At 36.9% G+C, this 24,921-nt stretch overlaps 2 protein-coding genes across 2 annotated transcripts; both read left to right on the top strand.

The window, feature by feature from the left end:
• The first annotated feature begins 19,855 nt into the window (after positions 1-19,855).
• Positions 19,856-20,833, top strand: LOC128997487 (clumping factor B-like). The gene is made up of 3 exons (XM_054423126.1): positions 19,856-19,875; positions 20,019-20,296; positions 20,334-20,833. The coding sequence occupies exons 1-3, from the start codon at positions 19,856-19,858 to the stop codon at positions 20,831-20,833; spliced, it is 798 nt and encodes a 265-aa protein (XP_054279101.1).
• Positions 20,834-20,956: 123 nt separating this feature from the next.
• On the top strand, positions 20,957-23,858 carry LOC128997486 (cell surface glycoprotein 1-like). Its single transcript, XM_054423125.1, has 6 exons — positions 20,957-21,161; positions 21,207-21,590; positions 21,641-22,630; positions 22,663-22,851; positions 22,911-23,579; positions 23,683-23,858. The coding sequence occupies exons 1-6, from the start codon at positions 20,957-20,959 to the stop codon at positions 23,856-23,858; spliced, it is 2,613 nt and encodes an 870-aa protein (XP_054279100.1).
• Positions 23,859-24,921: the final 1,063 nt, after the last annotated feature.

Below are 24,921 nucleotides of genomic sequence, written 5' to 3'. Positions count from 1 at the left end.
ATCACACACATCCCGTTATAGATTAAATCATCATTATAAATCAGCTGAATAAAATTTAGAGGTTATTATAAATAGTTCGTCAACACAGTTAAACACAAGACACAAAAACATAAAATGGACATACGTATACAACAAAACACGAAACAAAGGAACATTGACAAAATCTAACGTGACCGGGCTGATGTAAAGTCTAGACTTCGGTTAAAATGTTTCTTTATATTTTTATATGTTCAAATTGTGTTTTGTAAAGCATTTTAATGTAATTTTATTTGCCGTTTCATGATTTGAACCTATGAACCTATGGATAATTAAACTGTTTTAAATCAATTGCCGTAAATAGCACGATGTATTGTATACAAGTTTAAGTAAAACAAAAATGAATATTACAATAAGGGGGTTTTTGTGTTAATATTTTCAATTGACTAATCCACTATATCCTAACTGGAGTCACCTCGATGTCCTCACTATGACCTGAGATCCGTGATGGGGTTCACCTCTCAGACGAGATTCCGTATGTAAATCGGCTGAGGATGTCAATCAAAGTAGCTCATTAGACCAAAGGAATGGCGAGTCCTAGCGATGCCTATTGAAGGAAGATGGAATCTGGAAGATTGAAAACGTTCCCAACTCTGTACAATGATAGCACATAAACCAAACTAGGCGTGGTTGTAAATAAACGCTTTGAGCAGATCTGTTTATTTCTGTTGATTATTTATCTTTTCCTGAGGTTTGATAGTTTGGTCCAATTTAGCATTTTGGGCTTGTTGGGATGTTGGATGATTTTAGATTCTCCACCGCGAACGAGACGACAATCAATTTCTCAAGTTAACCAGCTTAAGAATAAAAAATGAACGTCGTTAAAATGACTTTTTGACTGAGTGTGCTCCTGTCAGATACTGATTTGTGTAGTTTACTCCAAGCTAAACTGAAAAAACCCTGTTTGTGTAGTTTACACCAATATAAAATGAAAAGATACTGATTTATGAATAAACGAAGAAATGCTGTAAACTCTGGCATCTGCCATATAAACTCAAAGTATTAAAACGAAAGGAGAAAATATCATTTTGATAGTGGCACCCTCTACGTGAGGTTCATCTGACGGTGTTCTCTTTGGATAAAACCTTTGTTATGGCTGAACCACGTAGATACTAACTTTAATAGTAAATTATGTGTTGTGTTGACCTAACCTAACTTTTTTAGGACGAACATTTTAATTGCTTTCTTATTTAGAAGAGAACAATTATAACCGTATGAGCAGAGCAAACAGTTAACTGGGACCAGAAGATATAATTAGATCACGTAAGCCATAAACAACGTAAATTGATACAACCGGTTTGAAAAGCTAGGAATGAGGTCTGTAATTGATTTCATCAGAAAGGCGTTAACTGGGTGCCACGTGGACAATCTGTAAGTAAATTAATTGATTACTAATTAGTACAGGTATGAGAGGTGTTAATTGTATACTATGTATGCATCTAAGTTATAGATGGCTTATAAACTATTTTTTACCATTAAATTTTGAATACAGATGCTTACAATGTAAGTTGGTATACTTCGGATTGTATATTGAGGTATAAATATCATCCATGTTGACCATCAGGCGAGGATTTTTTACAATCAAACAGAGCCAGAGAGTGTGGAAATGTCTAAATTAAATTTTTGCCCTTGGTTTATACAAGGGCAAACATTTTCCAGTACCTCGCCATTTACGTTTGACTTTGTTAAACAGTTTTTGAATACGAAATACCTCAGCAATCAATTTTGTCAGCAGCATAAACTGTCGGCGGCTCGATCTAACTATGTTTCTTTTATTCTAAACTAGCTAAAGATTTAACAAGGGAATTTAATGTCTATTTCTCCCTATAATCAGGTGTATACCAACCTTCCTTTACCTGGAATAGATGGGTTTCAATGATGAAGATATGTACAGCATATTGTACAGAAAGGTATGTACTCTTCAAATATTTAGTCAGCCTTATTATATTTCTGAATATCGTTTATATTAAATGTATGGAATAACAACAAGTATTGATTGAGGACGAACCATGGCATTACATATTCATACAGAACGGTTCCCAACGAGAGTCCTAGGGAATTTAACGGGGGACAAAAAATATAATTGGCTGAATCCAATTAAGGAGGCCGAGAAAATGTTCTTTTGGACCAACTATCTTCATTAATTAGAGAACTTGTGATTTTCCATCTAACGTATGTAGACGAGGCCTACACTTTAAGTTACTCCGGATGGTTTATTTCATTTAATGAAAACAAATGCTTAACTTATGTCTCAACAAATATTACAATACCAACTATTATTTACAGGTGAAACTGTGTTTTACAATTGACTCATTCAACAATACCATTTATAATAATTAATCAGCTGCAGCTGATATATACTGATGGTATGTGTACTTCAGTATCCAACAGTGGTAGGAAATAGCAACTTGCCAATGAACCAATCACCATTGGGCGTGGCTAAGGAACCTGTTATTATCTAAATGTTGGCGAAATCTTGGCAGAAATACGGGAGTGATTTATCATTCACCTTTTCAGCACTCTACTGCAAATTGTCATTCATGTAACCCATAGGCCTATTCAAGTTTCGATCGGTAAAAGTTTTAGTTTCTGAGCTGCTACAATCCCTACTTCAGCTTTCAGTTCCTGTCATAAATTCTCCCTCTATAGGACAATGTTAGTTATATCTTCAGATCCCTCAAAAATATAATATGAGGAGAGGCACAGCTAAGGGAAAATATATTCACATTTTTCAACAGTAATAAGGATTACTGTAAGTAGACTAAACCAAACAAAAAAATCATGCAAATTTATTAACTCACTTTGTATGTCGCTCATACAGAGGTTTGATTGCAAACTAATTTAAAGTCGTCCTGATGAATCATTGAATCATTGCTGTTGAGTGAGAAGAAGAAGCAAACAGGCGTGCGACAGGTCAAGAGGGAGAAAAACTAAACAGGTTGAAGAGAAAAAGACGCCCACGGAGCAGGAGAATGCTGCCGCGCTGACTGCTGGGATTGGCACTGCAATGCATAATGATCTGGTATAGGCTTCAGGCAAAAATCTGCACTAGATCAGATTTGCCTGGAAATAAACAGGAACGTTATGAAACTGGGGAGAGATAACCACCAGGAGAAGTATAAATCGTTAAATTTTCTTAATTGCTTTGGAGGATAGGAAATTAAAAGATGATTTTGGAAAAGAAAGATCAACCTGAAAGCTACAAGGAATATAGGTAAAAAGATGCAAAATGTAAGTAGTGATTATCCTAATCATCCTAGTGCTTCGGTGCTAGGTGAGGGAGATATGTTCTGGTGGGCACATAGAAGAATGCCCGGAGTATGACAGTAAAGACGCCATAAAGAAGAGCAATACAACAGGACTTGGTTTTCAACATTAACCATGACCGGTGAAGGGACCGTGGTCTTCGAAGCCAACCATTTATAATGTAATATTGAAACTATCTACCTTAGTTTCGTTTATTGGGTATATAGAATGATTCAAACGGTTACAACTTAATTTTTTCAGTGTATTTATTATTCCAACTTGTTGGTACTGGTTACATACCGTTCTTGGAATCAATAGTAAAGTAACATGAAATAAATAGTACACTCGAGCATATCTGCAACTGTTTTTAGTTGAATTTTAAACGACTTCCAAGCATAAGTTCTTCACGTTCGTTCTCTGAGAAACCAACCTATTATTACACATTTCCACACATGACCAGAACTCAAAAGTACTCAAAGAACAATTCCAATCTCACAACAATCAAGGGCGATGTTTTTATAGAGATTGGCCAACCCCATCAGTCGGGGGCGTGGGACACAGACAACCTGTGATTATCTCTAAAGCCATGTGGAAACGCCGACCATTTCTCGGGAATTAATAACATCATCTCAAGCCAGTCTTCAATCAGTGTAGCCGATCGAACCGGTATTGGGAATTGGGAAGTCTGTGCTTTAAAACAGGCTATGCGATCTGATCGGTATTGGAAAGTCTGTCATGGCTAGCCGAACTGATGAGTGCAGAGACTGACTGCTGGCTAGTCGAACTGGTCTGTATTGGGAAGTCTGTGCTTTACAACCAGGCTATGCGATCTGATCGGTATTGGAAAGTCTGTCATGGCTAGCCGAACTGATGAGTATTGCAGAGACTGTCTGCTAACTAGCCTGACTGGTCTGTATTGGGACGTCTGTCTCCTGACGAGCCAATCTAATCGGTAAAGAGAGATCTGTCCCCTGGCTAGCCGAACTGATGAGTATTGCCGGTATTGCAGAGACTGTCTGCTGACTAGCCGAACTGGTCTGAATTGGGAAGTCTGTCTCCTGTTTCCTGGCTAGACAATCTGATCAGCATTGGGATGTCTGTCTCCTGACAAGCCAATCTGATTGGTAAAGAGAGGTCTGTCCACCGACTAGCCGAACTGATCGGAGTGGGGAAGTTTGTTATACCATTAGGTTCACAATTTAACAATAGTATATTCATCATGGTGGTGATAGATTGGTTTTATACGCAAAAACTTATACTTCCAACAACTGCTTGACAAGCGGTGTAATGAGGTGGGCTAATGAGTTGATCTATGGTTCCTCTAACCCTAAGCAGTCAGACATCGGTCATAGAGTGTCTATAATATGCTCCAATGATATTTCCTATTGGGTCGAATGCATTAAATGCAATATATAATGAAGGTTATCCAACTACTCTATTATAAAGGATATATAAAGGATTCCTGGAAGTTTTTAAAATAAATAATATATTTTTTACCTGCTAAGATATTACACTACACCCAGACAGATATTTTTTCTGTAAGATGGGGGGATCAGTAGGTTAGGTTAAACGACCTACTGAGTTAGAAACCCTCTGTTTTTCAGATGGTGCTTGTAGCATTTGTAAGGAATCCATCATAGCCTCCTCACATTAACAACGTGCAGTGTGTACGGCTGCCCGCGAGCCCGCGACTGTCTTGTGTCTTTGCCATCTGTCCGCGACGGAGACCAGTTTTTGCGCGACTCCACGTCCTGTCACCTCTCTAGCCGTGTGTTGCTCATTCTACTTCCAAAGCGGGCAGCGCAAAAACCCGCTCTCAAGTATATATATTCTACATTGATCGGATAAAAGAAGATTCTTGGAATACTCCACCGTACCTGAATTGTTTTTGATTTACTGTGGATGTGACGAAATAAGAATTATTGTCGCGTTGCCATTTACAACATATTTAAACTTTTCATTACTTACCCTGATACCTCACAAGTACAGAAATAGGTTCAAATTCACGATGGTTTAAAAGTGATTTCTTTTCACTGCTGGTGATTCGACCTACAACAAGCGATGGAACAATGTTCACAAGCTTTAATTCGTTTGTAAACTGATCGATAAATCAATGTGATAAAGTAAATGGCTGATTGGTGATGGTGCTCACCTGGTAATCCAAATGTTCGGCTGGGTCCTGAGAAAAGTAAAGATTTCTAATTAGTTATTAAAGGTTAAAAACTGAACTCAGCTTAATTGATCACTGGGCTTTCAGTAAATGATACTGGCTAAAGAAACAGCTGTTCTTAATCATTAACAAAGCTACTTGATCGTTTTGCATTCGTCATTCAATAAATACACATATGGGCGTCCACATCTTAATTGTAAATAATAATAACAACACGTTTCTGCTGTGCTATTCGTAATATTCAAATATTTAATTTCCACACAACTGATCCCCTTTTTACTTCAAGCGCAATCGTGAATGATGCTTCAGTATCAGTATTATTTATTTCTTTACACGCCGGATGATGAATCAGAGTTTGTAAAAATATGTTGATGCTATAAATGAGTAAATGAAACAATCAACAACTCGCGGAGAGCTGCACAAGCTCTTGTATTTCGTGTGTTTGGTTTCAGCGTTGGGAGGCGGCTGTCAGCCTTCGTTGTTATCGATAATGGATCTTCCTCGTCGTGTTGATAAATGTAGGCAAGGTCGAAGGTCAAGGTCATTTTCGTGACCTCCTGGCATCAACAGGACCTCACCTGCAGACTATGGATGTTAAGTCCTCTTCAAAATAAAGTTTGATATCTTATAATTTTTTTTGTTTTCTGTTTAGGTGGTTAATCTTTGATCAAGAAGTCAACTTTGGTTTCCACAGAAGATTTTCGTATTTCTTTTAACCTATGTATAAGCTCAGTCAAACATAAATTGTTTTATAGAGGCAACAATTCAAGAAAATAAACATTAAGTAGACTACTATATAATGCAACCTGTACTGCCTAACGCAACCAAAACCGACAAATATATTGAGAAACGTGGTTTAAAATAATTTTTCACGACGTTCGTTACTAAAAAAATTAAATTACAGTACTTCAAAATAAAATTCCTTCTTGTTACTATCATTGACTATACACAGAAATTTCTGTGTATAGTCAATGTTACTATACTTGATTTTTTTATCATCTCTAGATGTTGTTTCCTTACAGGGGTTAATGTTTTGTATTTACTGTTATACATTTCTCTATGTAGTTTTCATTTATTATTTTACAGTTTTAACTGATTATGTGTAGTGTTCATGTTATTTTTTAAAAGTTTTATCTACTCAGGACGATGTTACATCTTAGATTCCGATATAGTGAAAATCCGTTGTTACTAATCGTGACAATGTCTCAAACATAAACATTATCATATTGATTTTAAAATTAATTAACTTAAATTATTTACCTTAATTCACCTTGTATAATTTTGCCGAAGCTTATAGTAAGTGCTGAGATCTTCTGCATAAGACCCTAAAAGAATAACTGTTTCAAAACAAGTAACATCTCAACACGTAGCAGTGATTTGAGCTAAATAGTTATTACGAAGGTTTATCGAATAATAGCAACACTTGCAATAATGAGTTCCAAACAGATAAACATCTTAACTGAGCGTGCGTCCACAGAGAAGCTTGCGAGAAATAAGTTGGCAATTATGATAGACCTGTTTCTCACCATCACTCCTCAATTACCGATTCCTCCATTGTCTTATACTTGGTGAACAGAAAATGGTTAGCTTTCAATTTGCTGCACAATGGAACATGGAAATGGAAAATCACTTCCTGCGAAAATAATGGTAGAAAGTGAGGTGTTTAGGAATGAGGTCTGAGTCAAGTATTGTAAATGTGAATAATTGTTTGTTCTTACTAATATTATAAATCTGAAAGTTTGTGAGTTTGTGTGTGTGTTTGGGTGTGTGTTTGTGTGTATGTTGCTCAATCACGCATAAACTACTGGACGGATTGGGCTGAAATTTGGCATGATGATAGCTCACATTCCCGATTAACATTAAAGCATATTCTTACCTCAAAAATCCTTTCGGGCTCCACCCCAGTGGCTCTGTAGTTCCCCATGTTAACCTTATAATTTTTCATATATAAAAGGAATTAATGAATCTTAACAGCTGTTTCAATAAAACAAGTTGGTTCTGTTCTATGATGTTCAATAGCATCAAAGTTACAAGGATTACCAACAGGGTGCAGCACTATTATTAGCGAATTTCCCATATAGGGAATAAGCTATTACCGTAGTACTCATGGTAAGACCTGGACCCGAGACCGATTCAATTTTTCATTTTGAGGTCCCTAGAGGCCAAAAACACCATCCGTTCAAATTCATATATATATATATATATATTTATATATATATTTATATATATATTTATATATATATATATATGTGTCCGTTAGCGCGATAACTCGAGCAAAAATGATCCGATTTTGATAAAATTTGGTACAAACGTGTAAACCTACGTTTATTCGAACGAGTTCGCGATCCAGCATAATCGGACCATGGGAACGGGGGTTTATGGGGGGTTTTATGGGGTAAAAATGTGTTTTTCCCATTTTTGAACCTAAAAACAAAAAGTTTTGCGATTTCTTTCCAAACCGTTTTGTAGAGCTTAAAAAAAGAAATAATTTAGTATATTGAAGCGCTGTTGTATGCCTAACGGTCACGGAGAAAATTCAAAAATAGTGTAATTAAAAATTCCCATGTTATTCTTATGGAGAAAATGAAAATTGTTGTAGTTTACTTGTTTATGGGTATATATTGATAAAATTTGGCAAATTTATTTATTTCATCCTATACTATTGACGTATGGTCAAAAAACACTTTTTACCTTCCCCGTAGCAGCAAACCTAAGCACTCGTTAAATCTAATGTTATTTAAATAGGGAATAATATGTCTTATTTATGGAAATATTTTAGTAAAAATGTAATCAGACGAGATGAAATTCGCTTAGTCTGCAGGTTTTCTGCGGCGGGGGTATTTTTTTACTTTCTCCCCCTATACCATAGTATATGGAGAAAGTATTGTTTTCGTCAAAATTTTCGAGTTTGAGTTTTGAGTGGATATATTCGTTTTTGGGTCCCTGGACCCAAAAAAGTGGTTTTCGAAGTGATGTCTGTGTGTGTGTGTGAGTGTGTGAGTGTGTGTGCGTGGGTGTGTGTGTGGGTGTGTGTCTGGATGTGTACAGAGCTAGAGACTACACCTGTGGTCCGATTTCGATGAAATTTGGTATGTAGGTTCTAATCCATGGTATCTCCAGGCGTTTTTTTTTTATTTTTTTGAAATTTTGATTTTTAATGGGGATTTTCCCATAAAACCCCATAAAATAACGGAAAAATAGGATTTTTCCTAAAATGGCCGGAACGATTTTGATAAAAATTTTGTATGTTATAGTCCTTTATATTCTAAACAAAATGGTTTAAATCCCTTTTCTGTAAAAATTACGGTTCAAAAGTTATTGTAAATTATGTTATTTCCCCATAATATAACGGAAAAATAGGATTTCCCAAAATTGGCTCGAACAATTTTGATAAAAATTTGGTATAAGGATTTATAGTCAATGGTTATAGTCCTTTAAATTCTGAACAAAATTGTACAAATCCCATTTCCGTATATTTACTCTCACCGTTTACACATGATAAAGGTTGTTGACAAACTTATGGGAGAAAGTATGTGTCAGAATGCTGATACCGTTTATTTTAATTTATGACAACAGCTAATTTCCAACCAAAAGTTGAGTGAGCGTAGCGAACAAACTTCATCCTGGAGGCGAGTTAGCGTAGCGAACGAGCTAACCTGAAGGCAAGTGAGCGCAGCGAACGAGCTCCAACCTAAAGGTGAGTGAGCGAAGCGAACTAACTTCAACCAGGACGTGAATGAGCCATGCTAATACTTATGAAGTTAAACGGGGCAAAGCCCGCGGGTACAGCTAGTTATCTATATATAAGCTTTCTCTTATATTAAGTTACTGATTGGTTAATCCAGAACTTAGTTTTTTTACATGTTTCCAAATGTAATCATGATTGCTACAGATGAAGGATTCTATGATTATAGTACGATATTCTTGCTTATTTCAACAATAACGAACTTACCTTATGAGAGAATGATTTGCCTTGAACTAATATCACATACCTGCAACCAAGCATGACACAAATGTTACAAATCTGTAGAAAATCTATCTAAAATTATTACTTTGTAATATAATAAATAACGAATACATATTTTTTACACTGTGACAGTCACCAAAAACAAAATATATTAGCTGCTATAGATTAGATGATTTCACTTTAAGCTCAGCAGTCAAATGGTAAAAGAGAATTAATACAGTATTTAACAGAAACACGCTGTTATGGCATTTGCTCAATCGTACTAAGTATTTTTAATGTAAACTAGCACTTTTAACATGAGATTATACATTAATGTTCACTTGATAGTGAACAAAGTTGAAATTCGTGTATTTTTATTTTCTATGGATGGATAAATATTTAGCCTTTAATCAGTTGTTACACATCAGGAAATATCAAACATGGTTACAATCATTCTCAGTGCATTAAATTTCTTTTCGAGAAAGTTAAATCTTCCACTTCATCGTCTAACTTAACACCTTTTCTCCTCTGTGCCACCTCTTACTAATAAACCATCGTATTTACAATTCAAACGCTTTCTGTTCCAAATTACTTCAGTTTGCAATTTTCTTGGTACTCTTGGGGCGATTTTCTGAATGACTAAATTACAACAGCAACTCGCCGTGTAGAAAGTAGGACTGGTGATGTATACAATGTGAGAGGATTGCCTCGGGTTAGCGTCGTGCTGAACACTCCTACACTCTTAAACAAGTCTAACGGAATATGTGTACGTGTATTTCGTCTAGTGTCAGCATTTGACCATTGTTAGATAAAGCATTAAATTACCATGGTAAAAACCTTAGGTAATTTTGGAGTAAAATGTTAAGTTGAGCCAAAGGAGAAGTGTGTTGTTGCAATGTCTGATCTGCCTAATACACTAACACACAAACCGCAGAAATTATAAGGATAAGTTACTGTAAGCTGCAGCATATTTTATACCACATCAGTTATCAGACAGTTATTACTACTGATGCAGTTGCTCACCTTGAGAGTGTCAAATGCAACTATGTTTAGTGTCAAAGTTAGGTTCAGTTGATTAAAATAAATGGGAAGTAGACCCTGGTATTCAAATCGTTTCCCAATCACAGGATAGTTGTGTCCTTTAATAGCTTGAACAAACCACCTTGTACTCTTCTTCACTTTCAACATAACCCAACCAACCCAACCCAGTCTAATCCAATCAAACCCAACCTAACCCAACCTTCCTAACCTAGCTTAACCTAATAAACCTAACCCAACCTTACCTAACCTAGCTTAACCTAACCAACCTAACCCAACCTTGCCTAACCTAGCTTAACCTAACCAACCTAACCCAACCTTACCAAATCTAACCCAACCTAACCCAACCTTGCCTAACCAAGCTTAACCTAATCAACCTAACCCAACCTTACCTAACCTAACCTAAGCTAACCTAGCTAATATAAATCCGATCAGTCCTATCCAAGTTACACAGTTTTTTACCACTTTTAACCTGTTGTGAAAGTCGGGCAAAGCTAATAGTTATTCATATATGTATCAGGAGGTAAATCTTGAATATATCTGGGTAAATACTTGTTCAACGTAAACAAAAACTGAGGACCCGAGCCCCGTGCGGGCTGAACTCGTCCTCTGTTATTTTGGGGGCGTGGGAACATCATGGAGCATGTTATTATCTTAAATGTTGAAACGCCGCGAGCAGTCATTTGTAAGTATTTTCATAGGAAATAGAATACAAACAATGTTTATTCTTTTAACGAAAAATGAATGTGAAATAACTAACAGTAGTACAGAGAAAAAATCTAGAACTATGTCGTTCAGCGCAATATGTTTACTACAAACTAATACTGTTTCTGTTTCCAATTCAAAGTTATCACTTGTGAGAAATGCTACATACGTTAAGTTTGGTTAGTTAGGTCACAGACAAGTTAGTCAATGGTTAAGTGGACCAAGAGTGTGGGTTAGGTAAGAAGTAGTATATTATATTTGAGTAGAGGTTCTAAGGATCAATATTTTAGATTTGTTAGGTTAGAATAAGTTGCAGAAAAGCTCTACTACGTTTACACACTCCTTGATTGCCTGAAGACAATTTTAAGAGATGTTTCTGACCAGTGAATTGTTATTTTATAAACTACAAACTATTTAAAATAAATACAACTTTTTACGTATTTACAAACTATTTCTTTCTTGTCCTGAATTATAACCAAGAGTAAGTAAACATCGTCAAATGTGTTCTACAATAAAAGAATAATACAGTATACAGGGTGTCCCGTAACTCTCTGGACACTTGTATATAGCGTTATTCCTTAGGTCAAGACAACACATTTCACCATAGGAACATGGGTCTGTGGTGTCTAGTTTACCGACTGTCGGTATTTATGTGTTTTTTACAAAAAAACTAATAACTCCTAAACGGTTTGAGATACAGCTTTGATATTTTGCAAAAATGTTTATCTTATTAAGACCTATTATCGTTAGAAATTATACTAAAAAATCATTAACCGTTTCAAAATGGCGGCCATTTAAAATATTTGATGCCAAATATCACGAAAACCGTTAACTTTACAAAAAAATTGCAAGAGACAAAAAAGTTTGTAAATGTTATGTAGTTTTCAATGATACCTGATTTGTTAAGATTGGATAAATAATAACAGAGAAATGTCTTCTTTTCTAAACGCATGACCACTTTTCTCCATTTAAACAATGCTAAACAACGTCAAAGGAGTATTAGCATTGTTTAAATGGGAAAAAGTGGTCATACATTACGAAAACAACTCGTTTCTCTGTTATTATTTATCCAATCTTAACAAATAAGGTATCATTGAAAACTACATAACATTTACAAACTTTTTTGTCTCTTGCAATTTTTTTGTAAAGTTAACGGTTTTCGTGATATTTGGCATCAAATATTTTAAATGGCCGCCATTTTGAAACGGTTAATGATTTTTTAGTATAATTTCTAACGATAATAGGTCTTAATAAGGTAAACATTTTTGCAAAATATCAAAGCTGTATCTCAAACCGTTTAGGAGTTATTTGTTTTTTTGTAAAAAACACATAAATACCGACAGTCGGTAAACTAGACCCCACAGACCCATGTTCCTATGGTGAAATGTGTTTGTCTTGACCTAAGGAACAACGCTATATACATATGTCCAGAGAGTTACGGGACACCCTGTATAGTGTAGCTCAACTTAGTCGGACATGAATCAATAACATATTACATTTAATTAGACCACCATTATTTTTAGTTTAAAGTATATATTGGCTGATCAGCTGTCGGCTGTTGTTTCATAGGGTGAAGTAGAAGGGATGGAATCGCTTTCCCTCAAACCAATTTTGTGAACAGAGTATTAGGATTAGAAGGCTACTTGCAGTATATATTAAATTCATTAGTCTGTGAAGATGTTTTAGATTAGGCTAGATAAGGTTAAGGTTATAATTTTCAGGTTGTATGGGCATGGGAAGAACAGATTACCGGTACCATAGAGTCGTTTAGGTTGAACGTTATGTGTGTAGGTGAAATTTAATTCATCATACCAGCGTCACTACCAGCACTACATGAAATGCCTAACGAAACAGTTCATGATGGTTAATGTCCGCTATACAAACAGCTCAATGCCACCGTGACATTGTACCAATACACTGCCAGTTGTATAACGGGACCGGTCTTTGTATCAGAGGCTATACACTATAGAAGGCTGTGGCTATGGCGACCTATTTATTCAGCAACGGTATTGGCTAGTTGTCCAACTATGACTTGCTAATACGGTGAACTGAATCTGTAACTCGGTCGAAGAGTAATTGGATACTGTATTGGGAAACTTAATTTGTATGTAAGCTGTAAGACTTTAGAGAAAGTTCATGTAAAATAAACTTGAAAACAATTGATATTACAAGTTGGACCAAATACAGTAGTGAAATCAGGTGAGCTAAATGCTTTAGGTTATTCTGCTTTGTCGAGTAATCATTTTTAGTACACTACTATAGTAGTTTCAGACTTATGGAGGAGTCCGTCATCAGGTGTAACAAACTCCTCCAGAAGTCCGAAACTGTAGCACTAACTATCCGACGAAGCAAGGTAAACTAAACCAATCAGCTTACATTTAGTGATACAAAGACTACACCATGAAATCAGGTAAGCTTAATAAATTCGCAAAGCTAATGTTTCATAATGAGATTAGAAGAAAGTAGATTCAGAAAAATAAAATATTTCTTATTGTAGATTATTTACCGAAAACTTGATAAACTGAAATAGCTAGTACCAAATTAAATTAACATTTTACCAATATCGTTGGTTTTGGAACATCTATCACGTCTTTGAGGTGATATTTTTAATTAATAACTTTTAACTCTACACCCAAATTATTAAATTGAAAAGTTAATTCTTATTTCAGAAGTTGTATAATTCGATTTCAAATTAATACAAGCCAATGTTGGTGCAATGTTTATGAAAATCTCTAAGTCAAGCCTATGGCCTACCAATGCAGTACAGAAGTAGCAGGTGATGAAGCTAGGCAATCGTTTACAGTTTGACGGCGCTCGGTAGGCAATTCACATATAGAAACATTGTACATAGATTGCCTAGCTGCCCCTTATAAACACAGCATGAATGACTAATTCCTTCCCCATTAAGTTAATTATTTTTAAAGATTTAAAATTTTAAAAATAATTTTATTTGGAAAGAGCTATTGGCTTAGTCGTCAAGTAAGATCCATACTCATGTCCAATGTAACATCTTAATAATAATTAATTTGACAAATAATAAAGTGAATTAATTACTATACATTAAGCCCACATCTATATGTACATGTTATTTTTGCTGATAATAATTATAAATATAAATTTAAAATGTTTTTGCTATATGGAAACAGTGGGTCGTCAAATTAGACGACCCAGGACCACAGTACTTCTTAATGTTTTGACAAATCATGTTCGGGTGCAATATTTTTCCTCACCGCAAAGAAAATTGCTTAAGAAATATCTGCTAGAAATGATATCAGCCGGTCAATAGAAGCAAGGCGCCACAGTCTGAAGAACGCTGACGCCATACATTGTTGTAAACACTAGCCAGGTTAACTTTGCTTCCACTTTGCCATTTAGGTAATAGGGAATACTTGTCTTAGTTTGGTTATAATACAAAGTGAATGATAAAATCATAAAAATATTTATTATAACTCCAAATTTCCTTTTGGTAGGTTAGTAATGAATTTCATAGGTACATTTGATTTTATTGCCGTATGTTGAATAGGAGTTGAATACATAGTTGATTGACAAAACATAAAAAATCATAAAATGTTTTAGGTAGGTTAATAAAAGGTTTTGTTATGTTATATATATTTTAACGCCATATTCACAAATGAGAAATATTGTTATAGAGAAGTGTTTAACTTTAAAATTGGATACAAAGTTAAATGTTAACTTGTTGGCATAATATAATCTATAGATAAAATCATATTAACATTAATTAGAAATTCCAACGAACCGTATGATACGATAAAAGACTGGACTTCAACAGTATACGAGGGAGATCCATCAATAGTGGTTCTACAATTAGCTTTCACTACAACACTATGACGACGCCACGGGTGGATTTCAACCCAAATGACCAAAGGATGTGGAATATCGTGAGATGACTTTTGCAGCTTTGTCACTAATGCAGGCAAGCAACTTATTTAATCAGAATAACTTTTTGTAAACGCATTCCTCAAGGAACTTTTGATCCATCGAGAATATACTGGATTTATAAGGGCCAAACAAGTAATTTGATGAATTTGCTAGTTAGCGCTTTAACACTTTAAACTCTCTAACATCCAAGAAAAAACACGATTACTACTTTACGTTATCTTTGATGTTGATGTTATTTTAAACTGAACATGTGAGAAGAGAGAGTGCAGAGAGTGGCCATGGTGCAGACTCTTCCAGTATCTAATATCAACGGTAGAATAGAGTGGGATTCCTTGTGAAGCTTTATTACTAAGATCAGCTGGTGATTTAACCAACTGGTGATTAAAATCCCAACGAGCAAGGACTGCAGATCCTAATTCATAAAAAGCTACTGGCTTTTCTCATAATCAAACCACCACACAGATTCGAATTAATTAGCGTTTTAAAACGTAGATGTCTCTGGCACCCGAAACAACACGAGTTCCGAGATGAATAACTCAGTAGGAAATAGACATGTCATTATACTCGCAGCGCAACGTAACGTTTCGACTCGGTCGCTACCGCCGACAGCAATGCAAGCCACCGGGGGGGGGGGGGGGAGGTGCCATTTGAATATGAAAGTCCCGCGTACAGACGCTCCTCAGCCTCTCACCAGCGGCTGGTTCTGGTTCAGTTACAGTTAACCAGAACCACATAACTCTCACACCGCATTCTCCATAAAGGATCTTCTCTGGTTAGTGTTACAATGTTCCACTCCAAGCTCTCACCAATATGTGTTAATGGAGTGGTGTGTCAAGTGATTTCTATCTAAAACGGAGTCGATTCCTTTAAAATTAACTGGAAATAAACAGTATCGTCTAACTGACGAATACGTTCTCCCGTAGCTTGTAATTGAAATTGAACATTCTACTACTCTAAGCAAACAATTAAACTGGGAAAACAGCGAAGGTAATGATGAATGTTATGGGTACATTTTTTTAATTGCAAAAATTTTAACTGGAGTTTTTACATGGTAGGGATATTTGAAGTTAAAATTGTCAAGGATTTTTGTTTTATAACATTATTCGTTATTTTTATGAGGAAAATACCCTTCATAATTAAAAATTAAATTTTATACGCTTGGAGGAATCTAGGACTTGTAACAACACCCAAATTTGATAAAAATCGGATCACAGGAGTTACAGGAGCTACTAGTGTCTGTAGCTCTGTACACATCCACACACACAGATATTACTTCGGAAACCATTCCGGTTCAGGTGGTACCCGAAAAGAATTTTTTCACTCAAACTCAAAACTGGCAAAAACAATACTTTCACCATATCATCGGGAAGAGAGTAAATGGATGAGGAAGATGGTCAATAGATAAACTTGGAATTTAAACTGGATACGGTAATATTACAGGGTACAGGGTCTTTTGTACAGCAATCGTGCAAAAATCGTTGCAGTTATATGTACACAGCCTTCTGATACTGATCTTGTAGGCATATTGCGAGAGGAATATATACATTAGAGTCTTCAGTCATCCGTGACTCCACTTCTTTGTCCTCGGTCCAGCAATGCCTCGGGTCGCCACACCATCACCAACCTCCGGGACTAACTGGAAGTGATAAACCCAGCGAACGGTGAAGCTCTGAATGGCATCGCTACAGGCTATAGGTAACAAAGAGAAGTTTTCCAGCCATAAATTGTTTGCTGGGCTGTGTTTATTTTTAGTGACTGGAAAATGGAAGGAAGTTATCAACCCTGATTGGTTTGAATCTGTCGTATAGAATCGATCGTATTTAACAACGATTCACTTTATAGTACATGAAACATATGCAGATTGAAAATAAGCACTTAATCGTTCCTATACTAGTGTTACCTGACAAAGAGGGCTTCCTTGCACTTATTACAGCACTCAAAGTAGCTAATTGCTTCATTTACTTACTTTTGCCGCACTCCAGTAGGTATTCCAACCAAACAACACAAAAGCAGTGCTTTTATTAGGCACTAATACGTGTACGCTTGAAAATAAGTTGGCAAAACTTGAAGATACTACGACTACGATCAGATGGTGCAGCGTTTCCCATGTTCAACGCTTTGATTTAACCTAACCTAAAAACGTGTTGTGTAGTGTTTGAAAGATAAAGACTTAATTATTTAAATGTTTTACCGTAACTGTAGGAAAAATATAATGTTAAACGCGTATGCACTTCACACACTAGCACAAATAACTATTCTGTATGAATCTGTAACTACTATACTATTGAACTTTGGTAATTAATCATCTAGCGAATGTTGGATAATTAGTACGTATCTTACTTCAACTCTAATTAGAAGCTAAACAACTTTTACTGCGCGATTACTCACAACTAGGAATGCTAATTGGTAAGAAGCCTCGACCTTAGTTGGCGAGAAAGAAAAGGTAAGTTATGAAAGTGAAAAACAAGAGTTACAACACCAAGTACAAGCGCCGCGGCGGTTATTTAAACAGAAAGATTCATGGTTGCATGCAAATTGGCTCTGAACTCGATTTAATTTCTGAGTTACACTTGTTTGCTTCACACTCTCTGATTGGAGTTATAGCAGAAGAAAAATTACTCGGTTCTTACCAGCTTGGTTGGTTCATCATTATTGTGTGACTAAGTTCTTTTCTAATTAGAATACGCTGGCTTGAACCGTAAAGGCTTGATTAATTCATCTTTTTCCATAATTGATTTTTGGAGAAGTTGTTTCAAAATTTGTGACATGGCTTCAAGTGTATATAATAACCTTTATTGCATAATCATTAATTTATAGCTAGGTTGATTGAAGTTTGCTTAGTTATTTACCAGTTTGAAAAGCAAGGTAAAGTACTGTACATTTCACAAAAGATATTTTAAATTTTGTTCCAGTTAAAGAATTAACCAGTATATAGTCATGGTTTTTATTGAGTACGAGTTTGCACAGTTCACTCAAAATACGCAAAAAATACTTCTGGCTTGGAAAATCGCCAAAATAAAAATCAAGACAATAACAGGTTTTAAATATCTCCGTCAAATAGTCCAACGATTAATATTGTTCATCAGCTTACATGTTTCGCTGAGAAGACAACATTCTCAAAGCTTGCAACTCGTCAAAACACCATAACAACAAGGAAGACACGAAAAAAAACATAAAAATTGTACGAATACACACAAATTTAGATATCGCTACCATAGCAATATGGTCCAGGGTCAGAAACATGAATTTTGATAAAAAATAAACTTGTAAAAAATCATTTCACAATCTTGCGTTAAATATTGTAATAAACCACGTTAGACAATTTGTGGGTAGCCTTTCTAAATTAATTAGGGAGGGGTATATAAATCATCAAACATAACATTTTGTAGATAACATGGGATTTAAACCTATGGGAAAACCCTGGAGTAACCTTTACCTGTGGAAGAATGAAGGTCTGCAGCTAGAGTTAATCAAAACCTCACCTTGAGAGGCCAGTCAATGCCTTTCCCTTCGCCTACATTGAGGCTGGAGTCAGTAAAACTCTGTAGGGACATGCTTAGCGTGTGTATAAAGTGTACAAACATTTTAATATACTGTATGAATATCGAATCGATTCTTGGATGATTTATTGGGAAATATTCGCAGTCTAAACGGATGATTGAAGAGCTAAACTATTCATCTTCGGAGAAGGCTGCGATTCAACTAATAAATTTTTAAGCAGACAATGGAAACGCTACAGTGGTAATGGACACAACAAACTAAAATTACAAAATGGACAGCTTGTTAAGAAAAGTACGTACAAATATATCTGGAATCCGTCAAAGGCGAAATTTCCTCGTCTTCTATTTGTTCAATCAACAGAAACTTCCAACAATTTCTTCTTAACAGCTTGTTTACATGAGAGCGTGTACCTGTGTCCTACAGTATTTACACCACCAAGCGGATATCTTCCCAAAAAAAAATACTCGGGTGTCTACTTTGACCATGGAAACCTACCTAGTTTGAATGTATACCTGTGTAAAAAAAGACTATGAGTTGTTATTTTGTGTATGTAGGCATTAAGCATTTTAACGTTTTACGTAAAGGAACTACCCAGACCCTTGTCTTGTTAATATTTTACGTTGACATTAGATTACGTCATTAATTGATAGTCCAATTAAAAGGTATCTGAGTATGGGAACAATCGTGTGTATGTTTGGGTGGCTAGCGCAAAGAGAACTTTTTATTTTACAAAATAGTACTTCTGTTTCACCCGCATGGCCGCATCTATCACACATCACTTAACTTCATAGTTTATAGTCTTATCATGTGCGCCTCAAACATAGAGAGAGAGGGCACACAAACCACGTGACATGAAGGTAAGTACCTCGGCCAAGCACGTTGTTTGAATGTAAATTTACACAAGATCTCCTCCTACCTTCAACGTGGCCAATAACCAGGTTTCTTTTGAAATTCGGAAGACTCTTAGGAAAGATACATTACAGTAATACACGTTTTATAAGTCTTAAGAGATTTATACTTTTGACTCGTACAGAAAACATAACTATAAACTTGTAATAATGATTAAAACTTTTTAAAACTAAGTTCTACAACAACCGGGCTTCGAATGATGTATTGAAGTGAAAAGCCCACTTGGTTCCATTGGGACATTGGGTTCAAATCATGACTACATCCACTGTTGAAGGACGTTTCAGATACGAGGACCTTTTCATTTCAAACCTCTTTTAATAAAAAGTCTATAACCATGTTTTGTATACATTTTTTGATATTTATATACCATGGCTAACTGTATCCAACAGTCAATATAAGACGCCATGAACGCCATGTTGATGATGTAATTACACTCATCGTTAAAACAACCATGGCATAACACCGAGGACATAACATTTATCCAGAAGACCGTATCGAAAAATAAGTTACTCTTACCACTCCAAGCTGTAGTGAGTCTCCTAGTGATCCTCATAGTGATTATCCTAGTGAGTCTCCTAGTGATCCTCATAGTGATTCTCCTAGTGATCCTCATAGTGATTCTCCTAGTGAGTCTCCTAGTGATCCTCATAGTGATTCTCCTAGTGATCCTCCTAGTGATCCTCCTAGTGATTCTCCTAGTGATCCTCATAGTGATTCTCCTAGTGAGTCTCCTAGTGATCCTCATAGTGATTCACCTAGTGATCCTCATAGTGTTTATCCTAGTGATTCTCCTAGTGATTCTCCTAGTGATTTTCCTAGTGATTCCTCCCCTAGTGATTCTCCTAGTGATTCACTTAGTGATTCTCCTAGTTATTCTCCTAGATTCTCCTAGTGATTCTCCTAGTGATCCTCATAGCGATTCTCCTAGTGATTCTCCTAGTGATCCTCCTAGTCATCCTCATAGTGATCCTCCTAGTGATCCTCCTAGTGATCCTCCTAGTGATTCTCCTAGTGATCCTCATTGTGATTCTCCTAGTGATCCTCATAGTGATCCTCATAGTGATTCTCCTAGTGATCCTCATAGTGATTCTCCTAGTGAGTCTCCTAGTGATCCTCATAGTGATTCTCCTAGTGATCCTCATATTGATTTTCCAAGTGATTCTCCTAGTGATTCTCCTAGTGATTCTCCTAGTGATCCTCATAGTGATCCTCATAGTGATCCTCCCAGTGATCCTCCTAGTGATTCTCCTAGTCATACTCATAGCGATTCTCCTAGTGATGGTCTTAGTGATTCTCCTAGTGATTCTCCTAGTGATCCTCATAGTAATTCTCCTAGTGATTCTCCTAGTGATCCTCATAGTGATTCTCCTAGATTCTCCTAGTGATTCTCCTAGTGATTCCTCCCCTAGTGATTCTCCTAGTGATTCACTTAGTGATTCTCCTAGTTATTCTCCTAGATTCTCCTAGTGATTCTCCTAGTGATCCTCATAGCGATTCTCCTAGTGATGGTCTTAGTGATTCTCCTAGTGATTCTCCATAGTAATTCTCCTAGTGATTCTCCTAGTGATCCTCCCAGTAATCCTCTTAGTTATTCTCCTAGTCATCATCATAGTGATTCTCCTAGTGATCCTCCTAGTGATTATCCTAGTGATTCTCCTAGTGATTTTCCTAGTGATTCCTCCCCTAGTGATTCTCCTAGTGATTCACTTAGTGATTCTCCTAGTTATTCTCCTTGATTCTCCTAGATTCTCCTAGTGATCCTCCTAGTGATTCTTCTTAATTCTCCTAGTGATCCTCATAGTGATTCTCCTAGTGAGTCTCCTAGTGATCCTCATAGTGATTCTCCTAGTGATCCTCAGAGTGATTCTCCTAGTGATCCTCATAGTGATTCTCCTAGTGATCCTCATAGTGTTTATCCTAGTGATTCTCCTAGTGATTTTCCTAGTGATTCCTCCCCTAGTGATTCTCCTAGTGATTCACTTAGTGATTCTCCTAGTGATCCTCCTAGTGATCCTCATAGCGATTCTCCTAGTGATGGTCTTAGTGATTCTCCTAGTGATTATCCTAGTCATCCTCATAGTGATTCTCCTAGTGATCCTCCTAGTGATTATCCTAGTGATTCTCCTAGTGATTTTCCTAGTGATTCCTCCCCTAGTTATTCTCCTAGATTCTCTTAGTGATTCTCCTAGTGATCCTCATAGCGATTCTCCTAGTGATTCTCCTAGTGATCCTCACAGTGATTCTCCTAGTGAGTCTCCTAGTGATCCTCATAGTGATCCTCCCAGTGATCCTCATAGTGATTCTCCTAGTGATCCTCACAGTGATTCTCCTAGTGATTCTCCTAGTGATTTTCCTAGTGATTCCTCCCCTAGTTATTCTCCTAGATTCTCTTAGTGATTCTCCTAGTGATCCTCATAGCGATTCTCCTAGTGATTCTCCTAGTGATTCTCCTAGTGATCCTCCTAGTGATCCTCCTAGTGATCCTCCTAGTGATTCTCCTAGTGATCCTCACAGTGATTCTCCTAGTGAGTCTCCTAGTGATCCTCATAGTGATCCTCCCAGTGATCCTCATAGTGATTCTCCTAGTGATCCTCACAGTGATTCTCCTAGTGAGTCTCCTAGTGATCCTCATAGTGATCCTCCCAGTGATCCTCCTAGTGATTCTCCTAGTGAGTCTCCTAGTGATCCTCATAGTGATTCTCCTAGTGATCCTCAGAGTGATTCTCCTAGTGATCCTCATAGTGATTCTCCTAGTGATCCTCCTAGTGATTATCCTAGTGATTCTCCTAGTGATTTTCCTAGTGATTCCTCCCCTAGTGATTCTCCTAGTGATTCACTTAGTGATTCTCCTAGTTATTCTCCTAGTGATCCTCATAGCGATTCTCCTAGTGATGGTCTTCGTGATTCTCCTAGTGATTATCCTAGTCATCCTCATAGTGATTCTCCTAGTGATCCTCCTAGTGATTATCCTAGTGATTCTCCTAGTGATTTTCCTAGTGATTCCTCCCCTAGTGATTCTCCTAGTGATCCTCCTAGTGATTCTCCTAGTGATCCTCATAGTGATCCTCCTAGTGATTCTCCTAGTGATCCTCCTAGTGATTCTCCTAGTGATCCTCATAGCGATTCTCCTAGTGATGGTCTTAGTGATTCTCCTAGTGATTCCCCTAGTGATTCTCCTAGTGATTAGTGATTCCCCTAGTGATTCTCCTAGATTCTCCTAGTGATTCTCCTGATTCTCCTAGTGATCCTCATAGTGATTTTCCTAGTGATCCTCACAGTGATTCCCCTAGTGATTCCTCCCCTAGTGATTCTCCTAGTTATTCTCCTAGTGATCCTCATAGTGATTCTCCTAGTGATCCTCATAGTAATTCTCCTAGTGATTCTCCTAGTCATCCTCATAGTGATTCTCCTAGATTCTCCTAGTGATTCACTTAGTGATTCTCCTAGTTATTCTCCTAGTGATCCTCATAGCGATTCTCCTAGTGATGGTCTTAGTGATTCTCCTAGTGATTCTCCTAGTCATCCTCCTAGTGATTATCCTAGTGATCCTCCTAGTGATTATCCTAGTGATTCTCCTAGTGATTTTCCTAGTGATTCCAGTGATTCTCCTAGTTATTCTCCTAGATTCTCCTAGTGATTCTCCTAGTGATCCTCATAGCGATTCTCCTAGTGATTCTCCTACTCATCCTCATAGTGATCCTCCTAGTGATCCTCCTAGTGATTCTCCTAGTGATTCTCCTAGTGATCCTCATAGTGATTCTCCTAGTGAGTCTCCTAGTGATCCTCATAGTGATTCTCCTAGTGATCCTCATAGTGATTCTCCTAGTGATCCTCATAGTGATTCTCCTAGTAAGTCTCCTAGTGATCCTCATAGTGATTCTCCTAGTAAGTCTCCTAGTGATCCTCATAGTGATTCTCCTAGTGATCCTCATAGTGATTCTCCTAGTGATTCTCCTAGTGATTCTCCTAGTGATTCTCCTAGTGATTCTCCTAGTGATTCTCCCAGTGATCCTCCTAGTGATTCTCCTAGTCATCCTCATAGTGATTATCCTAGTGATTCTCCTAGTGATTCTCCTAGTGATTTTCCTAGTGATTCCTCCCCTAGTGATTCTCCTAGTGATTCACTTAGTGATTCTCCTAGTTATTCTCCTAGATTCTCCTAGTGATTCTCCTAGTGATCCCCCCTAGTGATTCTCCTAGTGATTAGTGATTCCCCTAGTGATTCTCCTAGATTCTCCTAGTGATTCTCCTGATTCTCCTAGTGATCCTCATAGTGATTTTCCTAGTGATCCTCACAGTGATTCTCCTAGTGATTCCTCCCCTAGTGAGTCCCTTAGTGATTCTCCTAGTGATCCTCATAGTGATTCTTCTAGTGATTCTCATAGTGATTATCCTAGATTCTCCTAGTGATTCTCCTAATGATTCTCCTAGTGATCCTCCTAGTGATTCTCCTAGTGATCCTCCTAGTGATTCTTCTTGATTCTCCTAGTGATCCTCATAGTGATCCTCCTAGTGATTCTCCTAGTGATTCCCAATTGTCGGTTGATGAACGCCGGTGTTGCCGTGTCGAGGCATCAGCGCGTAAACTGTGGTTACACGCTCAATGGATATTGATTGAATTTCCGTCCATCTGCATTCCGACAATTGAGCTTCTGACATTGATCTTCTAAACTGAGTTTGGACACTGAGCTTCTAAACTGAGCTCTGACACTGAGAATCTAAACTGAGCTCTAACAATGCGCTTCTGACACTAAGCTTCTAAACTGAGCTCTGAAAATGAGCTTCTAAACTGAGCTTTGACACTGGAATTCTGACAATTAAGGTTCCGACAATTGAGTTTCTAAACTGAGCCTCTTACCCCAACAACAATACGAGTGAACTAATTAACGTAAAAAACCCTTAAGCTCTAGTTTTGAAGCTTCGACAACTGAGCTTTTGACAAGTGTCAACACTAAGTTCTGTCACTAATGGATATGTAAACAGGGCGGGTAAACAATGAGTAAATAACCAAGCAGTGCTGCCAGCATAAAATAACACGCATGTTTTGCTCATACTTTTTAGACTACTAAAACATACTAATGAGAATACCTATAAAATTTTAATTTCCAAAAGAAGTGTGTAGCTTTCGGATTTGTGGCTTAAACTTTTAAAGGTTAGATACCCGCGTAAAGTAATCCGTGGTTGCTGAAGTGGCACCAAAAGCTTAAGATTAACAACCTGCTCATACCTGTATTGTGCTACGTTTCCATTTTTAAACCAGACTGACATAAGATACGTAACTGGCCCAATAGATATTCATTTAGATCAACTTAACCTTCTTCGTAGCGAACCATAAAGGACTCGACCACATACCTAGGTAATCGCGGTCCTCAGTAACATAAACGAAACAGTGACCCTGTTATTGGAAACCATCCAGCAACCTGTCTGCAACCTGAATCAAACATCCTTGGAACTCAAGGATTCCGTCTTC

Source organism: Macrosteles quadrilineatus, unplaced genomic scaffold (genome assembly GCF_028750875.1).
Source record: "Macrosteles quadrilineatus isolate MER2022 unplaced genomic scaffold, UCM_ALF_1.0 Scaffold_6__1_contigs__length_79288215, whole genome shotgun sequence".
NCBI lineage: Eukaryota > Metazoa > Arthropoda > Insecta > Hemiptera > Cicadellidae > Macrosteles > Macrosteles quadrilineatus.
Note: the sequence above shows the minus strand (reverse complement) of the source record. Positions and strands in the feature narration are given on the sequence as shown.

Coding starts and splice junctions, on each gene's coding strand:
- LOC128997487 (XM_054423126.1), top strand. CDS start 19,856: ATGAACGCCATGTTGATGAT. Junction 19,876..20,018: donor ATGAACGCCATGTTGATGAT/GTAATTACACTC, acceptor TGATTATCCTAG/TGAGTCTCCTAGTGATCCTC. Junction 20,297..20,333: donor CTCCCCTAGTGATTCTCCTA/GTGATTCACTTA, acceptor TTATTCTCCTAG/ATTCTCCTAGTGATTCTCCT.
- LOC128997486 (XM_054423125.1), top strand. CDS start 20,957: ATGGTCTTAGTGATTCTCCTAGTGATTCTCCATAGTAATTCTCCTAGT. Junction 21,162..21,206: donor TTCTCCTAGTGATTCACTTA/GTGATTCTCCTA, acceptor AGATTCTCCTAG/TGATCCTCCTAGTGATTCTT. Junction 22,631..22,662: donor TTCCCCTAGTGATTCTCCTA/GTGATTAGTGAT, acceptor TGATTCTCCTAG/ATTCTCCTAGTGATTCTCCT.